The 18,437-nt window shown below is 52.4% G+C and overlaps 6 protein-coding genes across 6 annotated transcripts; 3 read left to right on the top strand and 3 right to left on the bottom strand.

Annotated features, from left to right (window-relative positions):
• Positions 1-729: 729 nt before the first annotated feature.
• Positions 730-2,526, bottom strand: CkaCkLH20_05756 (putative alpha methylacyl-CoA racemase; the record flags this gene model as incomplete). Its single annotated transcript, XM_038888474.1, has 3 exons — positions 730-1,025; positions 1,094-1,245; positions 1,298-2,526. The coding sequence occupies 3 exons, from the start codon at positions 2,524-2,526 to the stop codon at positions 730-732; spliced, it is 1,677 nt and encodes a 558-aa protein (XP_038746371.1).
• A 1,969-nt stretch (positions 2,527-4,495) lies between these two features.
• CkaCkLH20_05755 (uncharacterized protein) lies at positions 4,496-5,264 on the top strand (the record flags this gene model as incomplete). The annotated part of the gene is made up of 2 exons (XM_038888473.1): positions 4,496-4,682; positions 4,792-5,264. 2 exons carry the CDS (start codon positions 4,496-4,498, stop codon positions 5,262-5,264), a joined length of 660 nt encoding a protein of 219 aa, XP_038746370.1.
• Positions 5,265-7,996: 2,732 nt separating this feature from the next.
• On the top strand, positions 7,997-9,276 carry CkaCkLH20_05754 (uncharacterized protein; the record flags this gene model as incomplete). Its single annotated transcript, XM_038888472.1, has 4 exons — positions 7,997-8,211; positions 8,270-8,479; positions 8,539-8,725; positions 8,779-9,276. The coding sequence occupies 4 exons, from the start codon at positions 7,997-7,999 to the stop codon at positions 9,274-9,276; spliced, it is 1,110 nt and encodes a 369-aa protein (XP_038746369.1).
• Positions 9,277-9,550: 274 nt separating this feature from the next.
• CkaCkLH20_05753 (uncharacterized protein) lies at positions 9,551-11,433 on the bottom strand (the record flags this gene model as incomplete). The annotated part of the gene is made up of 5 exons (XM_038888471.1): positions 9,551-10,454; positions 10,511-10,651; positions 10,717-10,884; positions 10,939-10,993; positions 11,049-11,433. The coding sequence occupies 5 exons, from the start codon at positions 11,431-11,433 to the stop codon at positions 9,551-9,553; spliced, it is 1,653 nt and encodes a 550-aa protein (XP_038746368.1).
• A 4,519-nt stretch (positions 11,434-15,952) lies between these two features.
• On the top strand, positions 15,953-16,606 carry CkaCkLH20_05752 (cvnh domain-containing protein; the record flags this gene model as incomplete). The annotated part of the gene is made up of 3 exons (XM_038888470.1): positions 15,953-16,221; positions 16,347-16,465; positions 16,518-16,606. 3 exons carry the CDS (start codon positions 15,953-15,955, stop codon positions 16,604-16,606), a joined length of 477 nt encoding a protein of 158 aa, XP_038746367.1.
• A 330-nt stretch (positions 16,607-16,936) lies between these two features.
• Positions 16,937-18,024, bottom strand: CkaCkLH20_05751 (uncharacterized protein; the record flags this gene model as incomplete). The annotated part of the gene is made up of 4 exons (XM_038888469.1): positions 16,937-17,115; positions 17,173-17,248; positions 17,306-17,916; positions 17,967-18,024. The coding sequence occupies 4 exons, from the start codon at positions 18,022-18,024 to the stop codon at positions 16,937-16,939; spliced, it is 924 nt and encodes a 307-aa protein (XP_038746366.1).
• Positions 18,025-18,437: the final 413 nt, after the last annotated feature.

Raw genomic sequence — 18,437 nt, 5'->3', positions numbered from 1 at the left:
GCCCCGGTCTTGATGACGCTTACATCGGATGCATGAGGCTTTTCGCGCCTCTCATTCACGTCGATTTTGAGTAAACCCCTGTTCCGGATGTGGGAAAACGGCGGGAGGAGTTTCTTTTGAGATGAACTACGGGCTTTGGGTAAGATGATCTTTGCGAATTGATGGCTCGATATGAAAAGTGATGACTGTTTGTCTTGCTTGCCCGTTCATCCGGGATCGGACCCCGGATATGAAGCTCCGGACCCCGGTCGCATCGGGTCTACCTCCAGTTCGTTCCTGACTAGCCGGTAATTACTCATCCTTGGGCTAAGGAAATGGCTGATCGGTTTAGGCTTATTAGATCAAAAAGAAACGTGGCCTACGTGGATCGAGATGTGTGGGATTGCATCTCAAATTGATCAGCCTCATCTAACCGACTTCGGTAACGTTCTTGGGCTCTACTCCTCGGCGATAGATATGGCCGAGGGTATCTATTGTTCTAGCCTTTCTATCTTTTCAGCGTCCGTCGACTTTGTCGACCTCGTCATTCTGTCTACGTTCATCGACTACCAAATCTCTAAGCATCACCTACACGTCACATCTCGTTCGGCCCAGGACGTCTAGTCTCCATTCATAACACGGCCCAAAATTTGGATGAGATTAGCTGCCGCTTCATGTCCGCTCCTCTCACCACTGAACCCTACCAGAAGCGACAGTTTTCCTTCACCACTTGCCTGGCATTCGTGACGATTATTTCCCGTCCAACACCCAATCTTTCTTATTGTAACTTGCGGGCCATACGCCGTTCTTACCCGGTGCGATGATCCCATTAGGGTCGAGCGCGTTCTTGATGGTCTCATTGAGCTGCATTTGTGCGTTGTCGTTCCAGTTGAAGGCATCAGCAACGGGGTCCATAAGAGCCGTGTGAGCGCGGAACTGGCCCCATCCGTGAGCTGTCGTCTCTTTTATGAGCGCGTGAGCCAGCTGGCGGACACGAGTCACGTCGTCGGGCACATCGAGACGGTAGGGAATACCAATTACATGATCTGACGATAATCAGTAACATATCATGTAAGAACATGGAATCGCCGCAGAATTCGATTGGGAGACTTACGAAGCTCTCGCATTCCAACGGCGAAGGCGCCGAGGTAGTCAAAGCCGTATTTCGTGATCAGATTCTTGGCGACGTCGTGCTGCTTCTTTGCGTCCTCACCGGAGACCTTTGAGATGGGAGCCCACAGAAGTTGACCGCCGTTGGGGAGCCATCTGACCACCTCGTTAGCTGCTTTCGTATCTTATCTCAGACGAGCTGACTTACTCAAGACATTTCAACTCTTCCACTGTAGGAATCCCCTGCATCAGCAACTCTCGGGCCCGGAGAGGGCTTTCTCTTGGTCGGTCTTCAGGGAGGAAGAACCGCGAACCCGGTATGGAGAGGAACTCGTGCTTGATGACTCTTAACAAGACATCGCGGACTGGCTTCGGTCCGTACACAGCACCAATCAGCTGCCATCGTCCCATGTCCAGCTGCTTCGCAATGACATTGATCTCATCTTCGGACAACGGGCCCTCCTTGTCGGTATACTTGGTCTTAGGTCCGCTGTGTGCAGCATTCAGAAGTGTGTGACGAAGAAACGGCACATTCTGCAAGACCATCTGCAGACGCAGCGGACGAATGATGTCGACTACCTTGGGCAAGTCGGAGTCGTTCTCAAAGGTGATCTCGTACGGCTGATAGCCTCCAGGATTTGGCATCAGCCACATTCCGATTTTGGTCACGATACCAAGATTGCTCTGTGAAAATAGGCCGTCGTTGTACGGACCGTAGCCGGTGTTGAAGAGCTGCCAAGTCTCATTGGCGGGCTGCTCGTCGGGCCTCACGTTCGGGTCGGCGTTGGGGTTCGGCACGCCGCCCATCCCGGTGCGCACCAACTTTCCGTTCGGAAGTACCACCTCCATACCACAATGCATACCCCAATGATCGCCGTATGGCGTAGCTCCAACTCCTCGCTCAACAGCATTGCCGAGCACCGAGCCCTGCCCGACCGGGACGGAAAGCCACAGGTGCTCCCTCAGGTTGTGCTTCTCGAGGTACTCGTGGAGATCACGGAAGCTTACGCCGGGCTCGAGAAGAGCGTACGCACCCTCGACGTTGACTTCGAGGATTCGGTTCATATGGTGTCCGAGGTCCATCACCACCGAGCCCGGAACGCGCGGAGAGGCTCCGCCGTATCCGAAGTTGCGCCCGAGGGAGATGGGCCAAACGGGCATGACCGTCTCGTTGCAAAGGCTAACCAGGGCCTGGACATCGGGTACATGACGCGGCGTGATGACAGCTGAGGCTACGAATTTCGTCTTCTCGTAAAGCGGAAAGTGGTCGTGCGACTTCGGCTGGTTGAGGTACGAGTCGCCTTCAAGCGGTTTATCATTCGGGACGACGCGGACATTTTCGGCGCCGCAGATGTCTTGAGCGCGGAGGATAAATTCTTGGAACTTTTCTGAGGTGAAGTTCGGAGGAAGGGCCATGGGCTTGTGGGTCGGTGCCATAGTGCCGATTTGAGGGTTGGTTATAGCAATAAGGGGTTATCTCCAAGGTTTATCTCAGAAGTCAAGGCGAGAGGGAGGTATTGTAGCATTTGCCAATGACGAACCCTCATCACGATCAAATCAAGACTCTCAAGGCCATTTAACATATCTTCTACGATCAGATCCCCAGTTGCTGTGGACCCCAACGAGACAAGTCAACAATGCACGTCACGATATATTTGCTTATCTTGGAATATTGGAGGACGAACGACGTCGTGCAGTAGTTCCCACTACTCATGCTCTAACGGCTGGACCCATTCGTGCGGACATTCATGAACTACACCCGTTCGTTGCTCGGGGAGCTCCCAGAACGCGAGTTCGAGGCCGAAAGAGACCGAGCCGTCTGAAGTCTCGATTCTAATACGCGGATCTGCAGGCTTTTCGGCAAGCGAGCTGTAACAGTTGCTTTAGGTCTATGGACCGACCACCTGTTCGACGTCGACAGCTGCCTAATACGAACATTAAATGCAGGCCTAACTAGATTCAAACATGACAGATGCCCAAATGGTGGCTTGGAAACCTGTTGGGTGGCACACCGCCGCCATGGTGTAAGTGCAGTCGTGGCGCAAGTTGGCCACGGCTGGACTCGTCTGGGCTGAGTGGGGGGCACCATGTCATGAAACTCTCTTCTTCTTGACGTGGCGGACGTCGTGGAGCAGTTTTGGGTTGAAATCGAAAGCTTGAAGCGGTATAATATGCGAACAAACGGCACATCACAGCCATGTTCGTGTAGGAGATAGTTGGGGTAGGTGGGCGGGAGTCGCGGACTTGGTGGACGGGAAGAAACTTGTCATGAAACGTTATTTGACGGGAACCTTGAACACACAGACAGCCGTTCCCGTTGTGAGATGCGGCATGCAAGATGCAGTCTTGACAGACGGTGTCTTATCTTCGCGGTGGGAGACGCAAGTGAAACGAAACAAGTTGAGCTGGCCGTCCATGTCCGTGGGGTAAACCAGCCAGTTCACCGGCTATCTCGGCCGGCATTGTCCGAGTGCGGGCGTCAAGCAACATCGCACACTCTCGTTTTCTCCTGCATACATACATCATCCCATCTTTCCCTAACCCTACCTGCGTTCTCAAACCTGCCAAACGCCCAATGGCGTGCTTGACATTGCAAAGCCGCAGCCATGGGACAGACGGCGGGCGGACTGAGCCGGGGTGCGGCCAGCTCCGGAGGAGCGGCTGGAGAAGTTTCGCATCGGCAATCCTCAGTTGGCGCGGAGCGGAGGGCGCGGCGTTTCTAGAACGTTTCCCGCTTTGGGTTTCGCCGGCTTCGCTCCGTGAGAACGAGGGAGCTTGGAACACTCTTGGGCTCGACAACAAGCCTCGGCGGAATGGGTAAACTTGCGATTGCGACGCGCTCTCGCGAGGTTATTTCCCCTCTCGCGCGCCCTGACGGACGTCGACGAACCCATGAAGCTTTGATCGGGGGTTCCCACGATAGCCTCGGTGGACAGGGAGGGAGGGAAGTGAGAATATGCCGTCGGCGTTGCGCTTCGCCACAACCCGAACTGCGGTGCCAGACTGTCGGGCGAACATGAATACCGTTTCTCCCAGCCGGGAGGAACGTCATCAGCCTTGTTTCTTCTCACACACCTCCATCCAAAGCCAAGCTTCTCGTCTGGAACGTATTCTCCTACCCAGTCGCGTCTTGTTCGTTCTCGGTGAACACGGGTATTTAAGTTTAAGGTTGTTTCCACATCAGCTAGAAGGGGAAAGGAGTATTGCGACAGCTGAAAGGATCCGGACGTCTCCAGCTAGCTACCTAAGCTTAGCAGCAACTATAAATCAACTTCAAGTCATCTACCCGTTACCCGTTCGTCATTGTTGTGAGTCGAGAGAAATTCAGTAAAGAGGTCTGAGTAGGGAGCATAGCCGTCGAAAAGCAAGCCGCAGGATTGTACGCAGCCATCCGCTATCCGTCGCGATGGACCCCGCCGCCCAGCTTGCCAACGCTGTCACCGAGCGCGTGATTATTCCCGTCAAGGGTCCCATCGACGAGTGGAAAGAGCAGTTGAAGTCCATGCTCCAAGCTCTTCAGAACCAGCCCGGATACCTCCGTACTCGATGGGGCCCATGGAGCGAGGATCCGCAGAAGCTGGAGCTACTAACTGGTACGTGATGCCCTCTTTGCGCCCGGATTCGAATTTTCGCGCTGCCGATCAGCCGGGGAGAACTTCCACTGTTGGAAGATACCAAACTAATTCGCCTGTGCTCGATTAGGTTGGATCAACGTAGAGTCGAGCGAGGCCTGGAAGCGAACGAGGGACTATTCCGATGCCATGACCAAGCTGGCACCCGTGCTGAACGGCCAAGCGACGAGCTACCTGCTGCAGTTCAAACCGTACGCGCCGCAAGCGGTCATCAACTCTCCCATCGTCGAGACGTTGACCTTCGAGAACTGCCTAGAGCCCGAAGAGAGGATGCGCGAAGTTGTTGAGAGGGCCAAGACGATGCCTGGCTGCAACGGCGTGGCGAGCGGGTTCTCGCTAGGCAGGGGCAGCTCCGGAGGTCCAAGCAGCGGGAGCGCGAGCATCGGTGGCGGCAACGGCGGCAGGACTTTCGTCGCTGTCATCGGGTGGACGGGGATAGGGGCAAGCCGGACGGCGAACAAGACGACGTACACCGGCGGTATGAAAACCGAGAGTCACCACGTCAACTATGCATTTCCCGTCCAGGGATTTGGAGGACTTTAGAGGAATATGTGCATGTCCAGGATGCATGATGTGGTTCAGCGGGTTTTAGACGAGCAGGGCGTTTGTGTTGTTGATGGCTGCCCCCGTTTCGTTGCATTTTTCGCCCTTCACTTCTTGTCAGTAGCTTGGTGCCAATTTCTTCGGAGTGGAATCGCGTGCGGGTTAGTTAAACGGTTGTTTTCTGGTCGAGTGTTCTCTACAGCTTCTAGTCGGCGCCAGGGCGGACTCCAAAATATCATATACCACATCAGCAGATTCGTCTCGCCTTCGTCTTCGTCTTCGCGTGTGTGATGCTCGGCGAGAAATCCAGGAAGCTGTCGAGAAAGTGCGCCGGCTTTCAGCTCGCTTAGATAACACGGCCGAGGGCAAGATGATGACCGGACATAGTACCAAAATTTCCCCAAGTTCCAGACCTTGCCAGAGCTTCTCTTACCACGGTACAATGCGGTCACGAGACTGAACAATGGTTCATCCGGGGTTCTTGTTTGGTTTCTTGATATGTGAAGTGGCCTTCTATATGCCGAGAGACTTTCCGGATGCGGAACTTGAACTGCTGCAGAACGCGGATCTCTGGTTTTGGAGGTGGTTCCGAGGGAGTTCTTCAGTGTCACCGCAGTGCTGATCAAGCCAAGCCACGGGTGAGAGGGACGAAGTGGGAATAGTCTGGTGTTTCCAAGCGGCCGACGCCACGGCCGGTGCTAACGTCGGATGAGGGCTTCTCTTGACTCTTTGAAGCTCGAATTACTCAAGCAATTGCCCCTCTCCCCAAGCCACCGTTCGTCGCTAGAAGGTCTGCCTGTTGTTAGCTGACAGATAAATAGACGAGGAAGAGTAACAAAAGAGATGAAGCATCGGAATTCCATGTCCTTAGCGTGCCAGCTCCCCGCATTTCCTGATGTGTGTCGTCTCTGGTCCACTGGCACGCTGCAGAAAGTGGAACGCGAAAAGGAGATCGGGGGCCTCTTGAAGGTTTCTTCGCTCGCTTCTTACCCCTGGCATCTTATCCTTGGCGACTCAAATTTCAATGGCATGCAGATGTCCAATGGCAATGGCAATTGGCGGATGTCAATGTCGCCCGGGCAGAGACGCCATGCTCGACCTCTTATTGACGGTTATCTCGGCCTTCGTGTCCCGATTGATACTAGGTCGAAGCTTTCAACCACGTGGGAAATATCTCCGGAGGGAACAATGCGGCCCTGCAGCCCCCAAGGAATAGTTCCTCAGACGCCTGTGAGATCACGTTTCAGAACGCACGAGGGTGAGAATGTTCCATGCGCATGAACGGCTGTTCGGCGCTCTGGCTGGAAGTGGTTCGTGGCTTCAGGTTTGTTTGGCTGCTGGTCTCTACGAGAACCGGATGTTTTGAGTCTTTTTCCTTGCCGGAGTTGTATTTACACGCGTGATTTGAGAGGGAAACGTAACCTCTGGAGACCGTCTCGCTGGGAGATGCCTTCTTGTGTATTGGCAGCCAAGTCTATTCCTGTCTTTCACTCAAGAAGCAGACAGATGGGAAAGCCATTCGCCGTTGTCACCTTTCTGGCTGTTCAAGAGGAGCGGCGCACGGCCGCAGCTGCATCCGTCCATCTCGAGAGATGCCGATCTGCTGATCCCACAGCGTATTTTTCGTCGTGTCTCCAGCAAAACAGAGCATCTCCAATTCTGACTCGCCAGTTTGTTTCTCGCTCGCGAAGCCATGTTCGTTCTTGACCCGTTGTCCCCTTTTAATATTCCCCGCCTTTTTTGCGAGATTCTTGCAAGCAGGACCCATATGACCCATGTTATCCACGCTGCGCGTCTGATGAAATGGATCCGCGGAAAGGGGATACCTGCTTGTCCGGACCCCAAGTCGCATTCCAGGAGGGCCTCTCGAAAGGGTCCCCATTCTTCTGTTGCGTGACACTGATCCCAAGATCGACCGACGCCTGGTTTCTTCAACAAACCTTCCTCCGGCAGTTGACGATGAGCATGACGGCATATCGAAAGACTTGGCTGTTGTGCCTGTTGATCCTTTGTCTTCATGTTCGGGCAAACAGGATTGCCATCTCCTTGCGATTAACTTCTGAGATATCGTCGGCGGGCTAACCCCTGGCGGCCGAGAGTTAATCGGCTCTGTCTCGTTCAGTTCATTTGGCCGCTAGACTGGCTGGCGTGTCGATTGCAGAACCTGTCGTCTCATATCCCCTGTTCATAATAGTACGCAATCCTTTCCTCTCTGCCACTACGGCGTCGTAGTGAAGCGCCCTCCGACGTTACGGCGCGTGGCGTCGAGCTAAGGATGACACTACTTCCTGTCACCACTATGTGGGCTCTTGGCTGGGCCCAGCCCACCGAGGTCCATCAAGGACGGCTAGAGGTTCGTTGCCGCGGCCAAGGCAACCCTGTGCCGTTTTGACATTCTGCTCTAGGTATTCCTTAGACAGATTTTGCTGCTATTGCCACAGACGAGGTGTACTTGAAAAGGCTGTCCACCGGAAAGAGTGGGACGTGGAACTGACGAGGGATGTTTGAAGCAGAGCAAAGGAAGCCTTAAGAGTGGCTCTCCCCTCTCGATGCCGCCTCCTAGGGTCCTTCTTTTAGAGTTTAAAGACTTGACGACATCCCGCCGGCTTTCGCTCTGCGGTCCTTGAGTCCTTGCATACCCGGCGTACCCACGAGCATCTCGAGGACCGGACCGAACTTCGGCACCCTCAATACGAAATCGAACACGGACTTGGACCTTTCCACGACTCAAGATGGCGTCCAAGGCGGACTACCAGATCGCCTCTCTGGCAGCGGGCTTCACGATCGGCTTCGGATTCTTGACGGTATGGGAGGCTATGAAGCAGACGAGACAGAACCGGAACCCCCTACGAAGTTCATACATCTACATGATGTGGGGTGAGATCTTGGCCAACTTGGCCATCACGATCATTGGATGGCTGTTCCTGGATGGCATATTGGGACCAACGTAGGTTACAGCAGGATATCTCGTGGGCATCGCGTCGTTGTTAACCAAAGTCTTTCAGGGTTCCCGTACTATTCTTCATCTTATTCCTCTGGGTCTTCGAGGTTCAGCTGCTGATGCAAATCATCATCAACCGAATTGCCGTCATTGCAGAAAGCCAGAAGACAATCATGTGGCTGAAATGGGGAACGGCGGTGGTGATCACCGTTATCAACATCGCAGTCTTCATCATCTGGATTCCATCTCACTTGGACCCTCCTGCGGGCGACATGTAAGTCCGCTACCATATCTGCGTCTTCCGTTGGACAAGCTACTAATGTTCACCTGCAGTTTCGTTCAAATCAACCACTACTGGGATCGTACCTCGAAAGTACTGATTCTGATTGTTGATGCTGGCCTCAACTGGTATTTCTTGAGAATCGTGAAGACGCGTCTTCTTAGTCAACATGGCTTGGTCAAGTACAAGCCCCTCGTTGGCTTCAATGCCAAACTCATGGTTCTATCCATTGGCATGGACGTAAGTGGTTGACTCTCTCCTCTTCTGGAAACCTCTGTGGCTGACTTCAACAGGCCATGCTTATTGGTCTGATGTCTCTTCCGAACCAAGTCGTCTATATTCAGTTCCACCCCGTCGCCTACATGGTCAAGCTCAACATCGAGATGTCCATGGCATCACTCATTACCCGACTTGCGAAGGACCAGGATAGCGGCTTCAGATTCAACTCGCTCTCTTACTCCAAGGGCCGCTCCCGAACCAACCGAACCACCCAGCTCCACGATCGCGGCGAGCATGATGCAGGCCTCAAGAGCTACCACCGAGCCAGCGTCGGAGCGGTCCCTCCCGATTTGCAGCTGGATAGCATACCCGGTAGCTCAGCTGGAATTCACCGAAGAGTCGACGTCGATATCAGAGTCGAGCAGACACCCACAAGCACCCCGTCTTTCGGTGGCAGGTCCCGACACGATGACAACGGCAGTGGCAGCACTTTCTACAAACTCGATGACGAAGACTCTCTCACTGGGAACCCAGGCCACCCTCGTTCTCGATCCATCGAGAAGAGCCTCTGATTGATTTCATGGCCACTAGCGCAATTATTTCAAGGAATCTACGATCGATTGACGGATTTCAATGTTGGGTGCGGCACGCCATGCCCGATGGTTCAAATGTTGTTTTTAAACGTATACCCCATGATGTACTTCTTCAGGCACCTCAGATCTCTTATGTATAATATCGCCGTGTGGCAAGAACAGAACTCGCGGTAGGCAGGCAAGCGTGATCAAAAGTTATGATAATACTACCGCATCCTGTCTTGTATGTTCATTACCTAGTGGTTCCAGGGCTCTAAGAAGATTCAAAGACCTCGAAACCAACCAAGTCGGGCGCCCAATCACTCCCGATGGCCTTGAACTCAACCGTGTTGGAGGCATCCCCCTTAAAGCCGTCAACTTCGACCAACAGGCGCCCAGTATCATACCAGTTTCCTCCGGAGATGGGGAACGCCCAGCGTTTGGCGGTGCCACCGTTGACAGAGACAGTCAAGTTGCGCGAGCTGGAGCCAAAGTCCCAAGCCGTGCCAAGTGCGACATCATAGTTGATGAAGTCAACACCAAGAAGCTTCTTGCCTTCAGTCTTGGCTTCAACGCCTTCGAACTTGACAGCCGCCCCTGACCCGATGTTGCCCACCTTGGTTCCGCTGGGGAGGCACTGGCCATCTCCACAAGTCACCTTGGCCGCTGATCCGGACAGCGCGCCGTCGTCTGTAGCCGTGTAATAGCCGACGGAGCTGTGGACCTGCTCCGCCTTCGCGAGGTCTGAGAGCACCAGTAATCTAAGCTCATGGCCCTTGAGGGTGGTTTCGTAAGTGCCCGAGATGGAGCCGATGTCACTCGCAGCCCAGACGTCGCGGGCGTTGGCCGAGGTGAGGCCCAGGACACCGGCGAGGTCGACGCTGACGGGCTGGGAGTCGTTCCTCCAGTTGGCGATGCCGACGACCAGACGGTCACCGGAGAGCTCACCGGCCCAAACATCCCATTCCTCCTCGGTGTAGCGGCGGACGAGCTGAGCCTGCTTGGCGAGGGGGTCTTGGTTAATGGCGATGACTTCCTTGTTGGCAACGATGGACAGGGTGTGCTCCGGGACGAGGGCGGGGATGGCCGGGGCTCCCAGAGTGAGGGGCGACTTGTTAATGCTCCACATCGCCATGTGAAACCTCTCTTCCTCAATAGACAGGGCGTTGAGTCCAACACTGCAATGTTACGATTAGTTTGGTGATGCAAACAGGAAAATCATCAGGCCACTTACATCAACATATCCATGTCGGGGAAAGCACCCGGGCCGGTGTACTTGTAGAAAGGCACCACTTGGTTGGTGATGCGCCAGATGCTGCGCCAGCTGTTGTAAATGTCGTTGCTGATTCTCCAGCTATTTCCAATCTTAGGAACCCTACAAACGAGATTAGCATTCGGCTTTCTCCCGTACGAACAGTATGCATGTAATTGCGGACTTACCAGACGCCCAAGTCGGTTCCAGTGCCCCATTGGCAGACCTGATAGATCATATCTCGGTCCGTGGTGTTCATAGCCTCGGCCATTGTGACGAAGCGGTCTGGGGAGATGGCCTCCTCAGAGACGTAGTCGACCATGACGTCCGGCTCGACAGCGTAGCAGTTGTCGTACCTATGGAAACAATGTCAGTCATTGAATAGGCCACAAATCACAGAATCAACATACTTGAGGATGTCCGCACCCCAGTCAGCAAACGACTTTGCATCAGTAAACTCGTGGTCTTGGAGCGATGTCAGCGCTACACGGTACATGTTCCCATTCCCGGTATCTCTTACCCAAGGAAGCAGGTTGATCAGTAGATCCACATTGGTAATATCCGCCGCCGGAGTACACGCCGAACTTGAGGCCGAGATTGTGGAGGTAGTCGCCGAGCTCCTTAGCGCCTCCGGACGGGAACAGCTCCGGGTTCCACACAAGCTGTCCGTCGGCCGAGCGGTTCTTAGCTGGCCATCCGCAGTCGGTGGTGACCGTTGCGTATCCGGCCTCGGCCAGACCAGTATCCACAACGGCGTGAGCGTTCTCCTTGATGATCTTCTCGTTGGGGTAGCAGTTGTAGTAGTTGTAACTGTTCCAGCCCATTTGAGGAGTCGGGGTCTTGACGGTCTTGGCCGAAGCCTGGCCGGCAAAAGCCGCCAGGAGAGTGAGAGCGACGGAAGCCATGGCTGCACTGAAGCTACGTGCTTTCAATGGGATCGAATTGGGACGCTGAGAGGGTTGAGCTCATTGCATCTGCCGAAGGAGCCTCCTGTGTCCAAACCCTCGGATGGTTCCTGTTCATCTTATAGTTCATGTCGTCTCTCCATCGGTTCGCGAGAGCGACATGTTACCGTTACTCCCCGCGCGGCCCCGTCATCCCCGGCATGGATAGCTCGTCTTGGCTCAGGTGAGGTCATCGCGACTCTACGCGCACCATTGAAATATCGTTCCGGCGCGGTGAGCTCTCCACAAGCTCCCCGCCAGAGGCTGGTCGGGTCGGGGTAAAATGCGCGGGGAAATCGGACGAATACGTTCATCGGGGAGAAAGTCGCATCGACAAAGGCGTGTGACCAGTCGGAATAGGGCGCTTATAAAAAGCGATACGACGTCAGTGATCGGGTCATATTTTCCCCACACGCGACGCAGTAGAAAAGTTGCGGTTCTTTTAAACTTGTTTGGAGGCCGGTATTGGCAAACGGCTTCCCCGCAGTTGAGTTGCAATCCAGTTGGAGACGCGCCTGGGTTTATCACGAGGAAAATGAGAGAAATAGGAAATACAGGCGGGAATTGACAGGCCTGCGATGGCCGGGGTCATGGGTGAGATGGACCAATTTGTGTTGATACGACTCATGCACGCGTGAGAGTGGACCGACCTCATGTTCACATGCCTTCGGGTTGTACTATTGTAATCGTATTGCTCAGAATAAGTAATATTCCCACTTTCCTAAACAAGCGTCAAAATCTGGCGTTCCCAGGTCTCAAGCCAAGTCAACTTCGGTTCATCCAGCTTGGCGAACCCAATTCTCTCATATGTCTCCCCGGATTCCTCGGTCCTCCGGCGAAGGATCAAACAGAAAGCAGGAGATTCTGACCATACCGCCTCTTCTGTTGTGTTGTCGTCTGTGTACACAAGCATGAGGAGAAGATCATCCTCCAACTGGAGCCCAAAATCAACGTCCCAGTCAGTCTCATCACCCGGCCGGGTGATGATGGACAAGATGTAGTCTCCTTCTTCGGTTTTCATGCGAAATAGGCTGGGCCAACTCCTTGGAATCAAATCTTCTGGCCCAGAAGGCTCATCGAATTTCGCCGTTCCGAGCGAGCTTTCGTCCAGAACATTACCAATGACTTGACGACTCCGCACGAATGGTTTTGTCAACGCCTTTACTAGCAGCGTTCCAGATGTGATCTCTCCGTGCGGGTTGTCGGGAGATCGAGGGTTCACACTATACTCCAGAAGCTCTGCGCTTGATGAACTCGGCTTCAGTCTTGCTTGCTCCCCTATCAAGCCCAGGCTCTCGAAGAGAACCATGTCATCAGTCACAGCCCAAGACCATGAAGGCGCTCGAAAGGGTTGGGTAACATGCCGACAGAAGTTAGACTCTGGTGCCCAGAGCAAACCTCGTCTGAAGTCAGCGGTCCAAATTCCGGCCAAGTAGTCTCCACCGATAGCTGGTTGAAGTCGTTGTGCTAGACCAGAAAAGGCTGGCAGTTTGTCTGAACCATATGTCAGCCTTCGTTGTGAGAAGGCATTGACAAGCTCGTAGTAATCCCTCAAGATTGCGTCGACATTGGGAAGCGTGACTTGAGACTTTCTCAGGATGTCAGAGTAAATAACTTGCGAGGCATTCTCATAAGACGCCTGTGGAAATCTGTTCCAAGGCGGTAAGCCATCAGATGAGATAAACCCTCGAGGACAACGCCAATAGATCATGTTCTTCCCGTATAGTATGTGACGTGGAGAGAGAATGTATTCCTGGAGAGTCCATCCACGTTCTGTCAACGCACTGCTGATATCCAACGTCCGGAGGGTCTCCTCGTTCGGATCACTGCGGCTCACGGTGATCCGGCGTGGGTCATCTTTGCTTCTGAAAACGGGTACAGACACCAGGTTGTTCGAACTATACCGAATCTCGTTCGTATTCAGTATGCCATGTTTACTTCCCTCAGATACTACCGCTGAAATAGTCACTGTCGAGTTTCGATATACTAGTCCCATTTTCTTGGACTCCTTCTCCCAGTCGGTTTTTGAGTCTTGTTGAATGCAGAGAGAGTCGATCCAAAGATAACGGATCCTGAGATTGCGAGTAATAGTAATGGCATCGCGGAAGTTAGCGGGCAGTGTCGCTATCTCAATCGACTCCAGGAATGGCGCCATCGTCTGACTTGTAAGTAATGGAGAGATTGCCCCGCCCCAGCAATGGCTGAGAGCAGTATAATCAGCTTTCATGCCACCAGAAACAACCAAACGAACTGCATCCTTGGCCGAGGAGCTGTCCACATCTATGACCCGCGTTGGAAGCTCATGAGTTTGTAGCAAGAGACAAGTAGCATGGGATTGGAGACAGTTCGACATCCACTGTTTGGCCAGATCATGATTGATGGGCGATCCAAGATCCGGATCAACCTCATAACGGCCAATGCGTATTTCTCCTATATAAGGTGGATGCTCTGTCGAGATAACATCAGTAAATGACCAGAGTTTCTATCGTGCTGAAACGGCTTCTTGGGGCTCACTTCTGGGCACACTGAGCTTCAGTCTAAGATGTGGGAAGGACCATATGCCGTAGTTGTCATCATTCTCGACATGAAGGGTTCCGACTTGAACCAATATTTCGTCGAAGACCTTTACGTCTTTCAAGCACTGCCGTTCTAACAGGTGAGTAGCGTTGATGCATAACTTGACATCTGAGACGTCAAGATGCTTTGCGATTGAATACATGGTATCGGGGAACCCTTCCACGGAGGAATTAGGTCCATCATTCCATCCTGCCGGCCATTCAAGAGGCTGGCGTTTAGAACACGGTGTGCGTCGGAAAGAATCCAAAATGAGATGGCAAAAACTGCAACCGTCATTGGCTGACTTTTCGAGATCGTCGAAGGACTTATGATGTTGATAGAAGGCCTCTTGAGGGAACGAATGAGCTTCAAAGTCGATTTTCGCTTGTTCTACCAGAGCTTCAATGGAGAAGTCGGTGCAGTAAAGACATCTTCTGGTCATTTTGGGCGGCTCAATAAGTGTTGAACGGGCGTAAGCTGGAGCAGACGATGCGGGGTTGAGAAGTCTGGGGTTGGTGGTTGGGAAGACACAGGTGGGGTCGAACTGCGGCAGCGTCGCATCTAGCAACTGACCCCCACGAATCGATTCAAGATCGACGTTTATGTGCCCGCGTTGCAAAAGACAGACACTCGAACGGTGCGGCCACAGCTCTAGTGGGAAGTCATCTTAACTGGGTTGTAGCAATGACTCGACTTGCATGGGCTGTGAGCTAAAGTTGAAGTCAGAGTCCACGGTATCAAAATGGGAACTCAATAAAACTCAGTCTCTTTAAATATTTCAGTTAGAAAATAGAGCTATCTTCGAAAGCTGAAAATAGTTAATTAGCTATAATCCTGCCCCACTGCACTTGGCTCAAACAAATCTAAGGTGACAAAAATAGATCAAAAAGCAAAAAGGTATAGCACGACCTGGTTTCGATCCAGGGACCTCTGGGTTATGAGCCCAGCGCTCTACCCCTGAGCTACCGTGCTTTCTGTTGTTCTTGGATGACCTGGTTAGTAGAAAAAGCTCTTAAGAGGATAAAGGCGTGAGTCACTTGTGGGTGTGAGTGAATTGCAACCTGACATCCACAAGGTCCCGCAGAGGTCCACACAACAAAGGCACCGGATCCTTGAATGTGGAATACATTGGGATTATTTGACGACATTTTGGGGCATGACCACAATTGTAAGTTCTTTGTACAACATGTATCTCTAGGCAGACGGCTTCGATTGAGCTTGATAGTTGCCATGTCCAGGATATGCCATCCTCGACAGCTAGGCACTATTTTGACTGTTCTTGAGCTCGCCATTTTTACACTTGGCCCCTTGTACTACCCTATGAGGTATTCTAAGCCCCAGGAATCGATGATAGGGGCAGGAGCAGCAAGAGTGTAAGGCAGTGGCAACAAGCTCATTGGAGGGTTTTGCGTGACTGGACAGCTGGTTGTGGGTTATAACACAGCAACAGGAGGATGTTACTCGAACTTCCAGATAAGACCTTTAACTGGCCACCAGCTCAAACATGGGTTAGTGGTACAGCTTACACCACTTCATCTTGAGTTCTTGAAAACTGTGCATCGTTAAACAAAGGCACGTTTATCCCTGGCTCGCCTGAAGGGCGCGAGTTTCCTTACTTTGAAGACCATCTTTCTTCCGACTTAAAACTTTTGCCCCTTACTCCAAATTTTACTAATGTCAAAGAAATTCCTGCCCGAAACTTCTGGGTCACACATCTCAATCTCTTTCTAGGGAGTAATAGACATCTCTGTGTCGCACTTCTGAGACCATCTGAGTCCGTATTAAAGATGCGCATCCTCAGCAGCCTTCAATTGAGGAGTGCGTTATGCCAAACTCTGGGAATTTCATCATTTGTTTCCCTGCTTTTAAGAACTCTTCAAGTGAGAAATCCGGATGAAGTGAAGCCGCGAAGTCAGTCTCAACCATGAAGCCTACGAGTACCACTGCTACCTTCGTCATCTCCCTGTTGTACACTCTAGTCGCCGCCCGAAAGTGCCCTCTTGAATCGGACTGCATCCAAAATCTGTGTACGGATTTCACATACGACTCTGGCAGACCAGATAAGCTTTCAGACGTCAAACCAATTGTCTTGACAGCTCGCTGCAAAAATGACGCCGGTTCAGACGTCATCACCTCTCTAGATCTCAGAAAATGCATTGGCAACTTTGACGGCCTTCTCGCATGGGCTGATGAGTAAGTTTTCTCTCAGAGCAAGTTATGATACCCGCAGTCTGTAGGCTGGAAGGGCCCTTCGCCCGTGAAGCACCAAATTGCTAACCTCAGTGCCTTGTGTTATTCAGAGGAAGTCTGAACTGCAGGGAGTGCAAAGTAACACGAGATGACGATTCGGAAGATAAACCTCTGCTTTTGGAATGCGGCAACTGCCCGAAGAAGAACTCTTTCTGGAGGGGAAGTGGATGGTCCTGGTTGGACATATGTGAGTTGATAATCGCCCCGTTGGCTTGATTGATCTAATTTCTGGTGCTCAGCCTATGGTATCTGGGTCAAGAACGGCGTAATTGGTTGCTATGGCCATGAAGGCACCAAGGCTGAGACCCTCAAAGCTCTCCAGATCTGACTTGCACCACAGTGTAGCTCGAAGATTTGATGCATGGCATGTGACATTGATAGGACAGCACCCTGTTATTCTTGTTGATATTTTGAAGCATCATTACAGTCTACTCCCGAGTTCTGACCGCCGACAGCGTGTTCATCTGTGTATCATCTGCCTGCGGGAGCCCAATCCTGGCTTACCAACTTTCAGAGGTAAACATAGAAATGGCCGCTGCTTTGAGTAGAATGAAGACATGTAAACTCATTGGCTCTAAAATTTCTCGAAAGATTGGCCTGATGAAACACGACAGAATGAAATCCGTATGAATGTAGTCCGGTCAAAGTACCTAACTTCCTACAACCCTGTGCACTTGAACTTCAGCAAATTCTTGTCGATGATCTCCTTCTCCATCGTTAAAAGCGTAGGCATGTCCCACATGCAACTCAACCACCTCCCGCCGAGCCACTCCCGCTTCTGGCTTGTCAGGTAGGGGATAGAGTGGGCAGCAAGCTCAGGGGTATCTGTCATTCGAACTGGTTTTTCGCAAGCATCAATTGTTATCCAAGGAGATCGAAAATTGGTGAACCCACATTGAAGCTTCTCGGGGAGGTTTGAGGATAACTCGGTGGGGATTCCCCCGGGATGAATTGAGAATGCCAAGACCCCCTGGGAAAAGTCAGCTTGGGAACCATTGGTGCAAAGATGAGGATCGGGTGTAAGTACCTGATCACCGTACTCATCCTGAACGAACTCCGTGAAACGAATCAAGGCAAACTTAGAAACGTGGTAAGCACCACCTCCGGCGCCCATAAAATGCGCCGCGACAGAGGACATGTTGACGATCGTCTTGTCTCCTCCCTTCAGCATCAAAGGCAAGAATGCCTTTGTGACCCTGTAAGTGCCCCAGTAGTTTACGTCCCATGCCTTCATGTACTCATCATCATCTGTCTCCAATAGCAGCTTGAATGGCGCCATATAGCCAGCGTTGTTGACCAGGATATCAAGTCGGCCCCATTCTTCCGTCAACTTCTTTGCTGCCGCCCTCACGTTCGCCATATCGCTGACATCCATCTCCATGGAAAACACTGTTGGCTCATCACGTCCGGCCTTGATGGCAGCATCGCGTACAGCGGCGACGGTGGATGAGACATCCGATCGGGCCGCGACAGCTATGTGTGATGCTCCAGCTTCAGCGTAGCCGATGGCGATTGCCTTACCCAGCCCCTTGCTGGCGCCAGTGACGAGGACGGCTTTGCCCGTGCAGTTAGACGATGTCACGGGGTAGATTTCTGGATAAGTGTCGTGATGAATAACATCGCCCGTGAAGGTATCGACTGTGTTTGTCAGGATCGTAGGATCAATTTCAAGTTGGGTGCTAGCTTACCCTTCCGAGGTGGAAGACCGGCAGGCCCCGCTGGGGGTTGTTGAGATCCTGGAGCCATGAGTGCAGTTTTCTTCAGTTGAACGAATGTTCGTTCGATCTCTCGCACGACTCGGTCTCGTAAGGGAAAAAAAAATGTAGAGATGGGTTAACATCATGGCCAAAGTTCGATATCTCGGCGCTAGTATCGGAATGTCGGACTTCCCCACGCTTCAGGGGGTGGAAGCGTGCTAGGCTCGCGCTTGAGCGAAGTCTCAGGTGAGTCCGAAAACCCAAAATTTGGTCTTCGACGTTCCACGAGACTTTGCTGGAGAAACATGATGTTTTTTACTGGGAAGATTGAAGTTGGAAAGTCGGAAGTTTCAGAGTCTAGCTGCTTACCGCCTTAAGAGGCTGGACGTCAGCAACCAGCAATCACTACAACATTCAACCATTCACTGAAGTGCTTGCGGATAAAGAGCAAGCTGACTGCTG

Source organism: Colletotrichum karsti (assembly GCF_011947395.1).
Source record: "Colletotrichum karsti strain CkLH20 chromosome Unknown Scaffold16, whole genome shotgun sequence".
Taxonomy (NCBI): domain Eukaryota; kingdom Fungi; phylum Ascomycota; class Sordariomycetes; order Glomerellales; family Glomerellaceae; genus Colletotrichum; species Colletotrichum karsti.
Note: the sequence above shows the minus strand (reverse complement) of the source record. Positions and strands in the feature narration are given on the sequence as shown.